Source organism: Maniola hyperantus, chromosome 15 (assembly GCF_902806685.2).
Source record: "Maniola hyperantus chromosome 15, iAphHyp1.2, whole genome shotgun sequence".
Taxonomy (NCBI): domain Eukaryota; kingdom Metazoa; phylum Arthropoda; class Insecta; order Lepidoptera; family Nymphalidae; genus Maniola; species Maniola hyperantus.
The window spans coordinates 13,668,270-13,686,064 of record NC_048550.1 but is presented as its reverse complement, the minus strand read 5'-3'; the positions used below and the strand labels follow the sequence as shown (position 1 = coordinate 13,686,064).

The 17,795-nt window shown below is 41.7% G+C and overlaps 1 protein-coding gene across 1 annotated transcript in view; it reads right to left on the bottom strand.

Moving 5' to 3' along the window:
* The window catches only part of Myo31DF (Unconventional myosin ID), a 39,990-nt gene that overhangs the window by 5,427 nt on the left and 16,768 nt on the right, over nucleotides 1–17,795 (bottom strand). The window contains exons 2-12 of the mRNA XM_034976396.2: nucleotides 12,558–12,738; nucleotides 10,303–10,424; nucleotides 9,263–9,482; nucleotides 7,973–8,170; nucleotides 6,483–6,719; nucleotides 5,768–5,918; nucleotides 4,865–5,022; nucleotides 3,863–3,984; nucleotides 2,496–2,646; nucleotides 1,416–1,562; nucleotides 748–974 (exon numbers count right to left, since the gene is read on the bottom strand). Of these exons, the coding sequence (XP_034832287.1) occupies nucleotides 748–974; nucleotides 1,416–1,562; nucleotides 2,496–2,646; nucleotides 3,863–3,984; nucleotides 4,865–5,022; nucleotides 5,768–5,918; nucleotides 6,483–6,719; nucleotides 7,973–8,170; nucleotides 9,263–9,482; nucleotides 10,303–10,424; nucleotides 12,558–12,738 (1,914 nt within the window). The remainder of the gene's footprint in view (nucleotides 1–747; nucleotides 975–1,415; nucleotides 1,563–2,495; nucleotides 2,647–3,862; nucleotides 3,985–4,864; nucleotides 5,023–5,767; nucleotides 5,919–6,482; nucleotides 6,720–7,972; nucleotides 8,171–9,262; nucleotides 9,483–10,302; nucleotides 10,425–12,557; nucleotides 12,739–17,795) is intronic.

The window sequence follows — 17,795 nt, the reverse complement described above, 5'->3', positions numbered from 1 at the left end:
TTGTTGTAATTTCCCTCCTACGTTTGTATAAAGAAAGCACTGAACTGAGTCCCCTTAATATCCCACTACTGGACACATGTTGCTACCAAAAATATAAGCACGAGTAAGTTCTATACTAAATTCTCTGCTGTCCCGGTGGTAGTCAATCCATACTTCCATACTAATATTATAAATGCGAAAGTATGTCTGTCTGTCTGTTTGTCTGCTAGCTTTTCACGGCCCAACAGTTTAACCGATTTTGATGAAATTTTGTATAGAGTTAGCTTACATCCCGGGAAAGGAGCTTTTCTATTCATCCCGGAAAAGAAAAGAGTTACCGCAAATCACGTGATGAACAATTTCGTGTTATCTATAAATCTCACCTAATGAACAATTTCGTGGGACCTATAAATCTCACCTGATGAACAATTTCGTGTAACCTATAAATCTCACCTAATGAACAATTTCGTGTAACCTATAAATCGCACCTGATGAACAGTTTCGTGTAACCTACAAATCTCACCTGATGAACAATTTCGTGTAACCTATAAATCTCACCTGATGAACAATTTCGTGTAACCTATAAATCTCACCTGATGAACAATTTCGTGTAACCTATAAATCTCACCTGATGAACAATTTCGTGTAACCTATAAATCTCACCTAATGAACAATTTCGTGTAACCTATAAATCGCACCTGATGAACAGTTTCGTGTAACCTATAAATATCACCTGATGAATAATTTCGTGTTACCTATAAATCTCACCTGATGAACAGTTTCGTGTGTCCAAACTGCACGTCAGTAACTTGCAGATCCCTCAGCAGCACCATAACGGCGTCTTTGTCGCTGTTGCCGCGGAAGTTGGGCCACGTGTATTGCGACAGCATCTTGTAGCGCTTAAGGAACCGGTCGTATCGCTGTCGTGACGCGAACCCTGCTCGACGCACTCGAACGTTTTCTACTAGACCCAAGTACGCTACTTGGTGCCGGACCTAGAATGAGATAGGTTTATAGCAACGTGAAGTTATACAGTCATACAGAACAAAATAGACTCTACGGTTTTCCTGAAATAATATATGTACATTCAATTCATAATTAAATCAAAATTCAATCAAAAGTTATGAAAAAATCCCCAGGATGCAAGCTATTTCTGTACCAAATTTCATCGAAATCGGTTCAACGGTGGCCCGACGGACAGACATACAGATAGACAGACACACTTTCGCATTTATAATATTAGTATGGAAGTATGGATGGATAACAGTAGTTCAGACAATTCCTAAAAATTAGAGAAAGTAGGATTGTTCTTTAAAATTTAGGGACTTATCTTTTTAAAAAAAATGGAGTATATTGATTTGAAAAACTGGGAACGCAAGTATTTCCCAAGAAGATGGGTTTGTCCCAGTTGTGGGAATACAAGTGTGAATACTTACAAGTTGTTCGTCCCAGTGCGTGGGCGTCTGCATGGGGTTGGGCTTGACGCAGCGCACGTAGAACGGCTCCTTGCTCACCAGCCCCGCCACCAGCGACGACATGGAGTTGCGGAACAGCGTCGCTGCTGACGGGGGCCGCTTTGACGTCTGAACATACAAACGGACAACGTAATCGCTACGGCTGACATCTATAGGGCGCCCTTGAACTTTGTTCATACGTAAGGCACAGTTGAAATGAGATAGATTTGTCTCTGTCATAAATTTGTCTCGTTATAAAATTAGAGCAAAACGAGAGTGTGGTATTGAGCGTACGCTCACTGCACCACGACGGCGAAGTGTGGATTTGGCACAATAGAATAGAATAGAATATATTTTTATTCAAGTAAACTTTTACAAGTACTTTTGAATCGTTAAATGCATCTACCACTGAGTTCGGAATGCCTTTCCTACCGAGAAGAACCAGCAAGAAACTCGGCGGTTGCTTTTATGACAAGATTCCTTAGCCCTTAAATGTTATCATATCTGGTAGTAAATTTAACCTGTGTTTAAGTTTCCTAAGGAGCATTTTTTAACATGGGTGTTGAATATGCTCTCCTTAGCAGTGCCGCCCTATAGCAGCCACTATCTTAAGGCGCCATCTCCAGGGACGAGAGAATCGCGGCGATAGTCTCGCCGTGTCACAAAATTCGATACTAATTCTATGGTCCTGTGCGGGAGCGGTGTGCGGACTCGACCGTACGGTAGGGAGATCTCCCACCGAGCGGTTGTTTGTGCTCGGTAGCGCCAGCTGGGCCGACGGTTGTGTCTTGAAACTTCTTGATACAGTGCAGATTGCAGAAAACTCCGTTAGTGTGAGTACTGTCGGCGGTACATTTGTTCAGGACTACGTCATGAAATGTTATTGATTGAATAGCGCCATCTAGCTTCAACTGTGGCAACCGCCACAGGCCAATCCCCGCAGGGCGATACTATAGCGGCGATAGTGTGTATGGAATTTTGTCACACGGCGAGACTTTCGCCACGATTCTCTCGTCCGTGGAGATGGCGCCTAAGAGCTTACCTGGTCAGTATCAAACCCACCTTCTGTATATGCGCGCCACCTTCAGGCCACATGGCGGCTAGCGAGGCGTTTCGTGAGGCGTGCAGTAACCTCTTCAGGTCCTGCCACAACGAGTCCTTGTTCTTGTCCATGAAGCCTGTGATCGCGTATGTGACGTCACCGGCGTAGTGCCTAGTCAGATAAACAATCCACACTAATATTATAAATGCAAAAGTGTGTGTGTCTGTCTGTCTTTCTGTCTGTCTGTCTGCTAGCTTTTCACGGCTCAACAGTTACACCGATTTTGACGAAATTTGGTACAGAGATAGCTTACATCCCGGGGAAGGACATAGGCTACTTTTTATCCCGGAAAATTGAAGAGTTCCCACAGGATTGTTAAAAACCTTAATCCACGCGGACGAAGTCGCGGGCATCAGCTATTAATAAATAATTCTTAAGAGTGCTCTCCATGGTCGCTGTACGTGGAGCGCGAGAAGGATTCTTCGAGATACGGGATCATATTTTTATCGATTTTACTGCATAACTCCTTAACATTTATAAAAAGGTTATACTATTATGTTGGTGCCATGTAAGTTTGGTGCAGATTTGATGAACAGTTTCGGAAATAGAAGACGGAACTCCTCAACGGGTAACAGCAAATCGATCGCGATCAGCATAATAGCTTGGTAAAAAGTAGACGCATAACCATAATACATAGCACATAGCATACAATGTATTTTCATTTCTTCCCTATAACTTAGTAACAGGTTTGATTCTGGAAAAAAAATTGGTACGCACCTAAATTTCTTATTGCAATTCAATACGGGTTTTATTTATATATACCTTTTATAATAAAATCCCGCAAACTATTTTGGACTTACCTTTGCACAAGTTTAAAAAATCTATTAAAAATATGCTCCTGAAAAAAGCATATTACACAATTGAAGATTATCTAAATGATAAAAGAGCGTGGATTTGACCTGCAGCTCGTTCCAGCAACGCACAAGACTGCAAATACTATTTTATACATGGCATAATCTTGTACCTATATCAAATATTTGAAAAGAGCAACCGCCGAGTTTCTTGCTGGTTCTTCTCGGCAGGAAAGGCATTCCGAACCAGTGGTAGATGCATGCGACTATTCGTAAGCACTTGTAAAAGTTTATACGAATAAAAAAAAATAAAAAAATAAAAAAAAGATTAGTATTCAGAACATTTCAAGAAGAATCACTACCAGGGAGTTCCCACAGGATTTTTAAAAACCTACATCCACACGTGCGAAGTCGCGGGCATCAGCTATTTATAATATGGGTGGTGGTCTACGTCCACCAAGTTTTGAAACAAGGCAATTTTGAATATAAAGTATCAAAATTACTTTGGCATTATAAGTATCAAAAATACAACTCACGTTATTCGGAAATCGACTCCGTGCTTTAGTTTCTTGTCCGTAGGCGACAATTGTCGCGAGGTGTAGTGCTTGTGTCCGTTCAACCGTTTGTCCATGGCTTCCAGCAGCTGTGTGTCTGATATCTACAAAACAATATTCTAGTCCGTAAAAAAACTTATCAAAATAATTCAAGCAATTTAACTGTGAAGGAAAGCTATTCTTGGAGTTTCTCTACGTGATCATATCAGAAATGAGGAGATCCGTAGGAGAATCAGAGTGACCGACGTAGCTCAACGGGTTGCTAAGCTGAAGCGGCGGGCAGGGCACATATCTCGAAAAAGTGATAGGGGTCCCAAGGTGTTAGAATGGCGACCTCGCTCCAGAAAGCGCAGACCCCCCCCCCCCCCCCCGATGTTTCAGAGGGGGGACACCGTGTACGTGAATTTCAGTTCACGTGAACATTCAAAAAAAAAATTGTAACATTATATTATACCTAGTAGTTAATTTAGTTTTTTTAACATATTTATTAATTTTACAGTAGAACGTTTACCTACTGTTTACTTTTTAACCATACCTACAGACATACTGAATGGAATCTTTACCTACTTAAATTGTTATCCCCTTTGTAACTCTGATATCTGTACGGAATTTGCATGCAGTGTTTACTTTTAAATGATTTAACATAGTTGTGCATGATAGAAAAACCTATGTATTTATTATAGTTAGTAAGTTTTATGTTAAAATCGCTAGTAAACCATTCAATAAAAATAAAAATAAATAAAAATTCAAAACATCACGAAGCAGTTTATACTCCATCCTGTGGCGTCCGCGACGCGTCAATGGCGTTTCGCGTGCATACCTAGTCCGCGCCTCGTACGTGTTAGCATAAGTCATTCCTTATAGGTGGAGGGAAAAACTGATGCCGGCATGGGCGTTTTATAATATCCTAGCGTTTCGAATTAGTAACGAGGAAGCAAATTGCTTCGTACATGTCCGTTGAATTTAGGTGGTGACGATGATTACCTTGGTAGGGTTGAGGCAGGCTTCGTCCATGATGGCGATGATGCCCTGGTGCGGCGCGTCCACCAGCTCGCAAATGACGCGGTTGTTGAAGTACTGCACCGGAGTCCACTGGATGCCCTCCCGAGCGTATTCCTCCTGCTCCTGCTTTAGCACCAACTCTAAAACAGGTTTCTTATATCATAATTAAATCCTATCCGTGCGCGTGCACGCGCGTGTGTGTGTGTGAGTTTACAGGTTTACAGGTTACAGGTTAACACACATACCACTTTCTATACCGGAAATCATAGAGTTCCTATAGGATTTCAAAAAACTTAAATCCACCCGGACGCGGATATTCTTGAAAGTTAATTCTATAAAAATGAATAAATTCTTGATTCGTCTTGCATATTTATGGGAATGATTTTGGGAATACGTTAAAATGCGATTATCTTTAACGCAACGCGAGTCGATTCACTACCGCGCTAAAATCAGCGCAATTTCTTTAATTCAGTCAGTATGTCTTCGTCAAAAAAATTTGATACGGTCTCAATTTAGGGCAGTATTCCACTAAGACAACAGTGGCGGCGCAACCATTTGCACTACCAACAAAATGTATACAGCTCTAGCTTCAGATTTTGAAAAACCAAAATCCACGGGAACAAATTCACGGGCATCAACTAGCAAATAAATTTCAGGGGGACGAAGTCGCAGAATACATTTCAATTCTCCTTCTTAGAGCCACGATAGTTCAACGGTTAAAGGAGTTGACTGAAAACCGAAAGGCCGCCGGTTCAAATCTCACCCGTTGCATTATTGTCGCACCTACTCCTAGCACAAGCTTTACGTTTAATTGGAGGGGAAAGGGGAATATTAGTCAGCAATTAATTTGGCTAATATTAAAAAAAAACAGTAAAAAGTTCTTACCGATGAACAGTTGCTGCAGCTTCTCATTGCAGTAGTTGATGCAGAACTGCTCGAAGCTGTTGGTGTCGAATATCTCGAAGCCGTAGATGTCCAGCACGCCGATCAAGGAGCTGCGGTATGTGTTCTGAGGTGACTCTATGGCTTTGTTGATCTGGAAACAAAAACAAGAGATCAATCACCAACAAAGGTAGGAGAACAAAAAAGAATGGGAGAAACCGTACTACAATCGTATGTGTGGCGTAAAAAAATTCAGACTATAGAGATGCTTTATTTCTACTCAGTAATATGCGCTTTGCTCTTAAACGGATTACGCGCTTTAGGCTTAAACGGATTACGGCGTCATGTCGAAATGCTAAATAGTTCATAGGAATCAGTTTGACGTCCACCTGCTGAAGCCTCTCAGAAATCTCAAAATCAGACTTTATACACAAAATCCTGTTCGAGCACTTTTAGGGAAGTGATAAGGGTGAAAATTATTTAGATAAGGGAGAAATTCAAACACTAAGGGAGCTCAAAATTTAAAAAAAAAAAATATCTAAAAGGCTGAAATAAACTTAAGAGAAGCTCGCAGTACAATCGATGCAAGAATCAAAGTGGAGCGATACCAAAAGGCCGATTCCAAGCATTTTTCGGGAACTGCCGTTCTGGGTCAAACATGGCCAACATAGTTGTCAGATTTATCTGGAAAAGGGAGACGCCATAGAAATGAGCTTACCTGATCGACAATCCATGTGAAGAGTCTATCATAGGCAGCCTTGGCCAGCGCCAGGCGCGTGTAGTTGGAGTCTGACAGACTGTGCTCCTTGCTCACCAGGTCACCGCCCGCGGAAAGGATCCTGCCCGCCATGGCAGATTTCAGGGCGTCTTGAGTTATGCCAAGTGCGGAGACACACTCTTTGACGGGGCCACCAATTGATAGGCCATCTGCCGATTCTGTGAACGTGAGCTCACCCTGGAAATGATAAGAAACCCTACATTATAAATGCGAAAGTGTGTTAGTCTGTCCTTCAATCAAACCGCAAAACTACGTGACTTTTTGCATGGATATAGTCAAAGACCTGGAGAGTGAAATAGGCTAACTTTTATCTCGGACATCAAAAAGTTCCCATGGGATTTTAAAAAACTTAAATCCACCCGGACGCGGATATTCTTAAAAGTTAATTCTATAAAAACGAATAAATTCTTGATTCGTCTTGCATATTTATGGGAATGATTTTGGGAATACGTTAAAATGCGATTATCTTTAACGCAACGCGAGTCGATTCACTACCGCGCTAAAATCAGCGCAATTTCTTTAATTCAGTCAGTATTACATGTCTTCGTGAAAAAAATTTGATACGGTCTCAATTTAGGGCAGTATTCCACTAAGACAACAGTGGCGGCGCAACCCTTTGCACTACCAACAAAATGTATACAGCTCTAGGAGAGTTCAGAATACATTACCGGGTGACGTCTTGGTTGCGCAACCAATTTTATGACGGCAGCTCACCCAGGAAAAGGTATTTTATTTATTTATTGAAAAGTTGCACAAAACAGGTTGTAACTACATATAAAGTGCCTAAATATTGTCGTCGTCATAATATGAGCTCAGTTTTGACATACCGCAGATTTAACCTCGACCCAATGTGCGGTAACCGCATTAGACTAAGCTAATTAAGGGCTACAACAATGAAAGCGGTTCAACGTAGTATGCAAATCGTCTGATAACAGTCTGCTCTGCCCAAAGTAGAGATTCACAATTCAATATTACGTTAGATGCTTAGTTTGAAAGTAGTTTCGACAACTGCAAAGTGTCGCTACTAGATGGCATTACTGAGTAAACATACATATCAGAAATTTCGTCACTTGCAGTAATCGTAACCGTGGCCTAGCGGTCAAAGGCGTCGGGCGCGATACCCAGAAGACGCAGGTTCGAATCCTGCCGGTTTCTCAATTTTTGATATGTATTTAAAATTATTTACAAAATCTTTTTCTATGCCAACAAACAAGAAAACTATAGTTATTTTAACTGCATAGCTGTTATAGATAGACATTGGGGTCTCAAAGTGCTAGAATGACAAAATCGCACCGGAAAGGGCAGCGTTGGCAGACCTTGGACTGCCTAGAAGATGCCTGACCACTATTTTTCTAATTTTATAAGGGTCGCGCTCGGCGGGAAAAACTTAGCTCCAAGTTCTTACTATACAAGTACAAAAGAATACTTACCAATAAAATGACTCCAGCAACTATACTCCAGATATCATCAACAACTGTCGAAGAGAAGCCCAATGCATTAAAGGCGCTATTCGTAAGGCTGAAGAGCTTAGAATCCTGTGCCGTTGAGCGCTCGTTCCCTAATATCTTGTACACTGAGCTCGTATTCAATCCGTACTTTTTCGTGTGTGCGTTGTTTGTGCTGAGGAGCTAGAACCAAATAAAGAGTTAAATATAGAAAGTTTTAGTAAAAAAATATGCATCCCACTTCTGAACTTCCTATATATTTGCAGATGAAAAGTTTTGACTCGCAATTCCTTTATAATACCAAGCTATATTATGTATATGTACATTTACTAAATGATGCCCGTGAATCCCTCCATGTATCCAGCAGATAGTTGCAGATGTGACCGCCCATCCAGTCACCCTCGTGATAGTCAAAGTCAAAGTCAAATGATTTATTCAAAATCCATACTATCTATACTAATCTATACTAATATTATAAATGCGAAAGTGTGTCTGTCTGCTAGCTTTTCACGGCCCATCCTTTAAACCGATTTCGTTGAAATTTGGTACAGAGATAGCTTGCACCCCGGGGAAGGACATAGGCTACTTTTTATCCCGGAAAATCCCGGGATTTTTGAAAACTTAATTCCACGCGGACGAAGTCGCGGGCATTATCTAGTAGGTAACAAATTGTTTTTTTTTTTTTTTAAGAATATTAGCCATGTTAAATGACAAATATTCCCCTTTCCTCTCCAACTAAGCGTGAAGCTTGTGCTAGGAGTAGGTACGACAATAGTGCAAAGGACGGGGTTTGAACCGTCGACCTTTCGGTTTCAGTCCACTTCTTTACCAGTTGAGCTATTGAGGCTCAATTACTCTTTTTGATGGTCAGATGTTGGATTTGTAAGATATAGTGGTGATAATTATTACGCAAACTTAAAACTAAAGCTACGAGGGTTCCAAACGCGCCCAGGTCTGAGTAGAGCCCACAACAAACTCAGCCGGGATACACTAAACTAGAGTCAAGTTTGTGGCGGTTACCACAATAGAAACTAGATGGCGCTGTTCAATCGATGACGTAGTCCCGAACAAATGTACCGCCGACAGTACTCGCACTAACAGAGTGTTCTGCAATCTGGACTATATATAGAAGTTTCAAGATACAACCGTCGGCCCAGCTGGCGCTACCGAGCACAACCAACCGCTCGGTGGGAGATCTCCCCTTTGGTACGGTCGAGCCTGCACACCGCTCCCGTACATGTTCTTAGAGCGATGCCTTGATACCTGACGTCATACCTGATAGAAAGCGTGGAAGTTTCTCTCTCCGGGCTGCAAGCTGACGACTCTGCTCTTCTCCAGCAGATAGTTGCTGATGTGACCTCCCATGGGGTCGCCCTTGTAGTCAAAGTGGATGTCCATGTACTTGCCGAAACGAGACGAATTGTCGTTTCTATTCGTCTTCGCGTTGCCGAAAGTTTCGAGGATCGAGTTTGACTGGATGAGGACGTTTTTCACTCTGGAAAAAAAAAATATTATTTCAATGCTTTTAACAATTCTACCGCATGTCTATCCTTAAAAAACCCTTACCATTATTGGAAGGCGTCACGACCCTTAATCCCTTAGTACCAGTGGCGTGCACAGGGTTCAAAGCCAGGGTAAGCAGTATTTAGGAAGGTATGTACCTATTTACATTGAGCATTGAGCTATTTCAACTAGGGTAACTATTTCTTAGGTAAGCAGTGCTTTTATGCCTCTATGAGCTGCACGCCACTGCTTAGTACGTACCCTTATTATAAATGCGAAAGTGTGTGTGTTTGTTGTTGGTTTATTGGTTGGTTGATTTGTCCTTCAATCACGTCGCAACGGTGCAACGGATCGACGTGATTTTTTGCATGGATATAGCTTAAAACCTGGAGAGAGACATAGGCTACTTATTATCCCGGAAAATGAAAGAGTTGCCACGGGATTTTTAAGAATCCAAATCCACACGTACGAAGTCGCGGGCATCAGCTAGTTAGTAATATTATAAATCACTTGGTTATACTCGCGACTTCGTCCGCGTACACTACACAATTTTCAAGCCCCTATTTCACCCCCTTAGGGGTTGAATTTTCAAAAATCCTTTCTTAGCCGATGCCTACGTCATAATAGCTATCTGCATGCCAAATTTCAGTCCGATCCGCCCAGTAGTTTGAGAAGTGCGTTGATTGATCAGTCAGTCAGTTAGTTAAGTCACCTTTTCCTTTTATATATTTAGATTCCACACTGACACTACATTAGCATCTATATTGCACCCGTGAGAAGCCGGGGCGGGTCGCTAGTAAAGTATAACTGACCTGTCGATGTAGTCCCTGTGGACCTGCATGGTGTTGGCAGCGATGTACTTCATGATGAACTTGGAGGCTTCCGTCTTCCCCGACCCGGATTCCCCGGATATGAGGACGCATGTGTCTCTACCCTGGAACAAGTTTTTTTTTTAAATTGCGGATGCACCATGTCATTTCACATCAGTCAGTGTCCACGTCTCAGCGCCATAGTGGCGGATTTGCCCTTGTAGGCCCGAGCCTTGGGCGGCCAGATATTAGGAGCGGCCAATCGTGATAAAAGTCATTTTTTTAAATAAATCAATAAAAGTTTATTCAGCTCACAAAACCAGAAAATACAAAAAAAATAAAAGCAAAACATACAAACCAAATGTTACAAATTAAAAAAAATTAAAACTAGGTAAGCTTAAAACTACGAGCTCGACAGTACTAAAAAGAAAAATGATGTCTTGTTTGAGCTGAAAAGGCTACTGCCTCAGCATGATGCTGCAGTATTTGACTACTGCAGCGCTGATTTTGTATCTAGAAACAAAAAAAAATGCGCCTGCTGCGCTCGCGTTCCTATTTATCATTGGATTATATTTTACTTACAAATCGAAAGGTTAATTTTTAATTACCCCTAATCCTCCATCAGTTCCTGGCTACAGCCATGATTAATGGGTGTTGAGAAAGGGGCGTCTGGTACTTATAAAATGACCTGGGGCCTAGGGCGTACAAGATTGCAAATCCGCCACTAGCCATACGTCATCACAGGTAGGACACAGTAAAGACTTTCGTCTTTAGGCTTTGAGGTATCGACGAATTGAAGACTTGACGCAATTTTCCAAATGCTGCCCAGCCCAGCTGTATTCTTCTGTCAGCGTCCTTGTAGAAGTTGTTTCCTACCAAGTTGTATTACTTGGATCTCGGGATGACGTACCCATTAAACATGGCTTTCGTTTTGTCATTAGCATAGATAACGATATAAAGAACATTGACTTATATATTACTTCGTATGGCTATTGAACAAACAAAATGGCACCGACTTAGTGGTGCTTTACCACCAATGCAACCTCAGTGACGTCTGGATTTCAAACGGGTCGTTCATTAGTATCTAAGAGGTGGCGCTGATATATTTGGTTCCAAAACCGTGAAAAATTTTGTTCTTTTGTTGACCATATCTTGTCATTTATATCGATGATAAAGAAGGATTTCTTTTATCGTTATTCCGTATCCTTTTCTCGTTGATTGTACATGTTTAACAGTATACAGGCCGTGTCAAAACATTTGTCTGTGTATTGTATACAGCGGTGAGTGTAGCGATAATCGCCCATTGTGCCGTCGTGGGCGCGTTGGCGCGTGCCCATGACGCGAGCCTCTAAGCGCTAAGGGATATCTACTCATGCGCCTTTAGCGTGCTACATCTATATGGGGCACATTGTCTACGGTTCAGACCACACGCGCTTTGAGACGCTTACTCATTACTGTCTGTAACTAATTGCATAAAAAACCGACCAAGTGCGAGTCAGACTCGCGCACTGAGGGTTCCGTACTAAAAATTAATAAAAATCTGTTTTAGAATGTACAAGTAAAGTTTTTCATATGATACCCCACTTGGTATAGTTATCTTACCACACATTGAAAAATTTAAAACACTAATTTCATGATTCTAGGTCAACGGGAAGTATCCTATAGGTTTTCTTGACAGACGGACAGACAGACAACGAAGTGATCCTATAAGGGTTCCTTTTTCCTTTTGAGGTACGGAACCCTAAAAAGTAAGTAAATGTAACAGTAACTTCACTTTCATTTGTTTTAAAGGTGAAGGAAAGCATCATGAATAAACCTGCACGCCGGAGCTCAATATTAGGTTGGCGATAGTGATGATGCTACCTATTCGAAAATGAAAGAGAAGCGAGCGCGAATTTTTTTCTTGTAAAATGTTCGTAATAGAAGAAAAAATCTTACTCAAAAGACCTGCAAGACCAGCATCGTGTATTAGCCGCAATGACAATCGCAGTGAGCTCAAATTTTTTGAATGTTGTAGAGCCAAATGTCAAAATCATTCAGCTCTTTCTGGCGCCTGCCAGGTTTAAAACTGAATACTTAGGTATATACACATAGAAACTTAATTGTACAACACGTCGGAAATATCTGAGCACCTTGCTAGAAAGCGCTTCCCCCTCAGCTCGCCCGTTTTCGCCTATCCAGGAACAGCGCCAACGCAAGCGCGTTGCGTGACGTCACTAAGCCAGGTTCTCAGATATTTCCGGCAGGTTGTATTTTACCTGTTGTCGCAACACCCTCTGGCAGGCGTCCGCCACGGCGTACACGTGGGGAGGCACCTCGAACATCTCCCGCCCCCGGTACTGCGCCATGTGCTGCTGGCCATAGATGTCCAGGGTCTTGTACGGATTCACGGACACCAGCACCTCACCGATGTATGTGTAGATTTTGTTGTGTTGGAACCTGAAACAAGAACAATAACTATTGAGTAAACATATAGTTGGAAGAACCTATAAATATTGGAATCCCAAGGTGTTAGGTGCTGGAATGACGACCAGAAAGCATAGCGTAGGAAATTCCAACTTTGTAGGTAAGGGGGGGGGGGGGGGGTTGCCCCAGGGCTTAAAACACGTCCACGTCCAGGTGACGTTAGAAATCGGGGACCTCGTCTTCGCCGGCGAAGAAAGAAATATCGTAAAATTAAAACTAACGCGCAATGGGCCGTGAAAAGCTAGCAAACAGACTGACAGACAGACGCACTGTCGCATTTATATTATTAGTATGGAAGTATGGGTTATGGGTGCACAAAGGATCTTTCATCAATCACAATAGCCAAAAAACGAAAACAACACATTTCCCAATTACTCCGGCTTTTTTTTTTATTTTTTTTACGTCTCGCGTGCCAAAATTCATAACCTTGAGGCCGTTGACCCGACAGTCGCATGTCGGCGCTCCACACTGTAATCACCATAACAACATAAATCATAACCATGAACACATGGTGGCTATCTGTTTTAGTTAGTGGGACTCTTAACTAGAATAGACTTCTTCTTCTTCTTCCTTACCTTATCCCACGCTACGTGGGGTCGGCACAACATGTCTTCTTCTTCCACTCATTCCTGTCATTCGTCAATGTATAATCCACCTCTTTTTCACGCATATCCTCTTTCACGCAATCCATCCACCTTTTCTTTGGTCGTCCTCTCCTCTGTTTTCCTTCCACATGCATACTTAACATTCTTCTAGTGACATGGCTTTCTTCCCTCCGCATTATATGCCCATACCATGCCAGCCTATTACCCCTCATCTTTTCTACCACTGGCGCTACTTTCAAACTACCCCTTATATATTCATTCCTTATCTTATCCATCCTTGTCACACCACACATCCATCTCAACATTCGCATTTCAGTCGCATGTACTCTCCTTTCATCCGTCCCTTTTACCGCCCAACATTCTGAACCATACAATGTGACAGGTCTAACGACTGTTTTATAGATTTTCCCCTTAAGTTTAAGGGGCATTTGCGGGTCGCATGTAACACCTGAGACCTGTCGCCATTTCATCCATCCCGCATTCATTCTATTGTTCACGTCTCGGTCAATATTACCGTCGTTTTGGAAGAGCGAACCGAGGTACCGAAAACTAGGTAACTAGAATAGACTATCAATCTTTATATTGTACGGTTTGGTTGAACACGGGGATAGCGGGTTGCGAACTACAAAGGGGTTGTTATGGGAAATATATATATACTTTTAGATTTGACGACCTCCCTGGTGCACTGGTAAACGCTGTGGTCTTATTAGAGGGAGGTCCCGGGTTCGATTCCCGGTGGGGGTTTGCAATTTTCGGGTTTGGACTGATGCGAGGCTTCGGCCGAGGCTAGTTACCACCCTAGCGGCAAAGTCGTACCACCAAGCGATTTAGCGTTCCAGTACAATGCCGTGTAGAAACCAAAGGGGAATGGGAATGGATTTAATAAAAACTGTCACACTCCTTCCAGGTTAGCCCGCATCCATCTTAGATTGCATCACCACTTACCACCAGTTGAGATTGCAGTCAAGGGAAGGGATAACTTGTATTTGAATAAAATAAAATATCGGTCGGTCGTTGCAATATGCGTGTAATCGCTGCATGTAAAAATTACAACAACTATTACAAATACATCATGTTCTACGGTTTCATAATGGTATATGGAGTGGTAAATAGTAAATACCCATCGCATTAAATAGCTAGATGCATCGTTAAAACTATATTGAGAGTAAGCTTCACTTCACTCTTCATTAGGATGACGACCTAGATACTAGCAATGTACATAACTATTGCAGATTGGTTAAATAACTGTTTCCAGATATTTTGTTCTAACTGACCCGTGCCAACCTCGTTTAGGTAGAATTTCTGAAACTTTCGTAGTGGAGGGATATTATAGGGAAAACTGGCATCAATATCTACGCAAAGGCCTAAAAATAAACAAAAATCTTTTTTAGAATGTCCAAGTAAAGCCTTTTCATATTATGATACCCCACTTGGTACAGTAATCTAACTTTGAAAGTTGAAAATAGCATATTTTAATCTTTTTCTTGTGATGTAAGCACAAATTCACGGTTTTTAGATTTTTCCCCTCATATCTAAATATATAAAAGGAAAAGGTGACTGACTGACTGACTGACTGACTGACTGATCTATCAACGCACAGCTCAAACTACTGGACGGATTGGGCTGAAATTTGGCATGCAGATAGCTATTATGACGTAGGCATCCGGTAAGAAAGGATTTTTGAAAATTCAACCCCTAAGGGAGTGAAATACTGGTTTGAAATTTGTGTAGTCCACGCGGACGAAGTCGCGAGCATAAGCTAGTATGCTATAAGACCTATCTTCCTGCCAAACATGATTCTAGGTCAACGGTCAACCCTATACGTTTCTTGAAAGACAGACAGACAGACAACAAAGTGATCCTATAAGGGTTCTGTTTCGAGGTAGGTACACAACTTTTTTTTGCACATTCAACAGACGTCTTTACATTCATAAATGAAAGTAAAATGTCGGCATCCATTTCCCTTTCCTCAATCTTCGAGCAGCCCTAGAATTAGCATAATATCGTGAACTAGGCCGTCATAACTCCACGTAGGTATTCTCATTACCATATTATCGGCTATAAACAAACTCAATGCTCCAATAACCATTTGCTTTGAGATTATCACTTTTATAGCTAAGATAATAAGAGCTAATGTGAAGCTGCTTAGGAGACTACCTAAGTGGCCAGATTGTCCGAGAGCTGGTGGGGAAAAAAAGGAGGTTTGCTGAATAGTCCACCAGATTTTGAATTTTACCCGTTTAAGTATATATAAATAAGTATTCAGTATTTCAATTATTTGCCTTCATTATTTACAAAGTTTGTTTAAAAGATTTGCAACTTTACTTGCAATCTATTTCTTCAACGAAAGACGCATAATCGATTATTGTAAACGTTTTAAAAAAACCGGCCAAGTGCGAGTCAGACTCGCGCACTGAGGGTTCCGTACTACAATCGTATTTTAACGACATTTTGCACCATAAATATTATGCCTAAAAATAAATAAAAATCTGTTTTAGCCCTATATGATATGTAATGGTATAGTAAGCTTACTTTGAAAGTTGAAAATAGCAATATTTGTATGACCACAATTTAATTTTTTTTATTTTATTTTATTATTATAAATATATTTGTGTGATGTGACCACAAATTCAAGGTTTTCAGATTTTTCCCCTAAAGCCAGCTATAAGACCCACCTACCTGCCAAATTTCATGACTCTAGGTCAACGGGAAGTACCCTGTAGGTTTCTTGACAGACAGACAGACAGACCGACAACAAAGTGATCCTATAAAGGTTCCGTTTTTCCTTTTGAGGTACGGAACCTATCGGTTCGGTGGCTATCATTCAGTGTTAGAAACTGAGCTAGCGAATCACCCTGCTGGGCCTAAAAGCGGTCATGGCTTCATCAGTGCTTAGTTTTGACCATCAGCTCTCAGACGATCGACTGTCAAGTTCAAAAGCTGTGGGTGACGTCACCGCATTGCCCACGCGCCTTCGGGGCCGGTTTTTAGTTCAAGACCAACCACCGGCTGAGCAGAGGCTAAATACATTAGCGATCTGGTTTTTATAAGCTTTTTACTTGAGTAATAAGGATAAATATAGATAAGGCTTCATCCGCAGGGCGATTGTCTAAAACCTGCATCAATCATTATTACAATCTCAATTGTTCTGATTGGCTGAATTTGTGCGATTCTTGTTGCAACAATGCATTGTAGCCAATAGTGAGCGAGCATTAACCAATCGGAGATGATTGCGATCGTGACATTGTAGCTGTCAAACAACCGCGGTAAGGCCACAGGTATTCATTGCAAGTTTAGGCCTCGGTTCCACTGCCAAGGTCTTAGTTCTGGTATTCTCCACAGGCCCGAAGTCTATCGGTCCATAGTATTAGTTGTGGCCTGTGGTGTTTTCCGTACCGATGTGCGTGTACATACATTTCAGCGATTCATTTTTATATTTATATAGAACTAGCTAATATAAACTCTTTGATTTTCGGAATAAAAAGTAGCCCATGTCCCACCCTGGGATGCAAGCTATCCCTGTTCCAAATTTCGTCAAAATCGGTTGGACGGATGGGCCGTGAAAAGCTAGCAGACAGACAGACAGCTACACACTTTCGCATTTATAATATTAGTATGGAAGTATGGATTATGACAGAGGGACGGGCAAACGGGCCGAGACGGATGGACGGAAAATGCAAATTCATCAAAGTACACTCAGAGATCTTGCTTCCCTTGGTCAAAAATCTTAGTATAGAGCCTAGCACTAGGACATTGAGCGACGCCATTGCCTGCACTGCAATAGGTCTGCTTCTCAATCGTTCACTCTTGACAGAGTGGTCGTGGCTGTGAATTCTTTACTGCTGCTCGTGCGATCTCCCTCCAGCGACTTCTGTTGGTGGCATTATGTGCACACACGGAGACAGGCGTGTGTGCATTAGGTACCTATTGCTAAATGACCCATAAATAGCATGATTGATTGAGGTTAAGTATCTACTAAATTAAATTTTAATTAAGACTAAACGGCAGGTACGTTGGTAATTGGTATTTGTGATTTTAGGGTTCCGTACCTCAAAAGGAAAAAGGAACCCTTATACCACTTCGTTGTCTGTCTGAATGTCGTCTGTCAAGAAACCTACAGGGTACAGAATACGGAACCCTAAAAACAAAGCCCCCCCCCCCTCCACCATGTTGCGCGATGTGGTGGATGTGGTAAACATGCCGCACCTTCGCTCTATCAAAAGCCTATTCGTATTGTGACATAAGACGTGTGTGGTTATACAAGCCAAATGATGCCAGCGAATGATTCATTGAACAATTAATGATAAATAGCTATTAGCCAGAGTGAATCACGCTATTTATGTTAACTCTATTATTTAAATTAGCTTATGCTCGCGACTAAGTCCGCGTGGACTACACAAATTTCAAACCCCTGTTTCACCCACT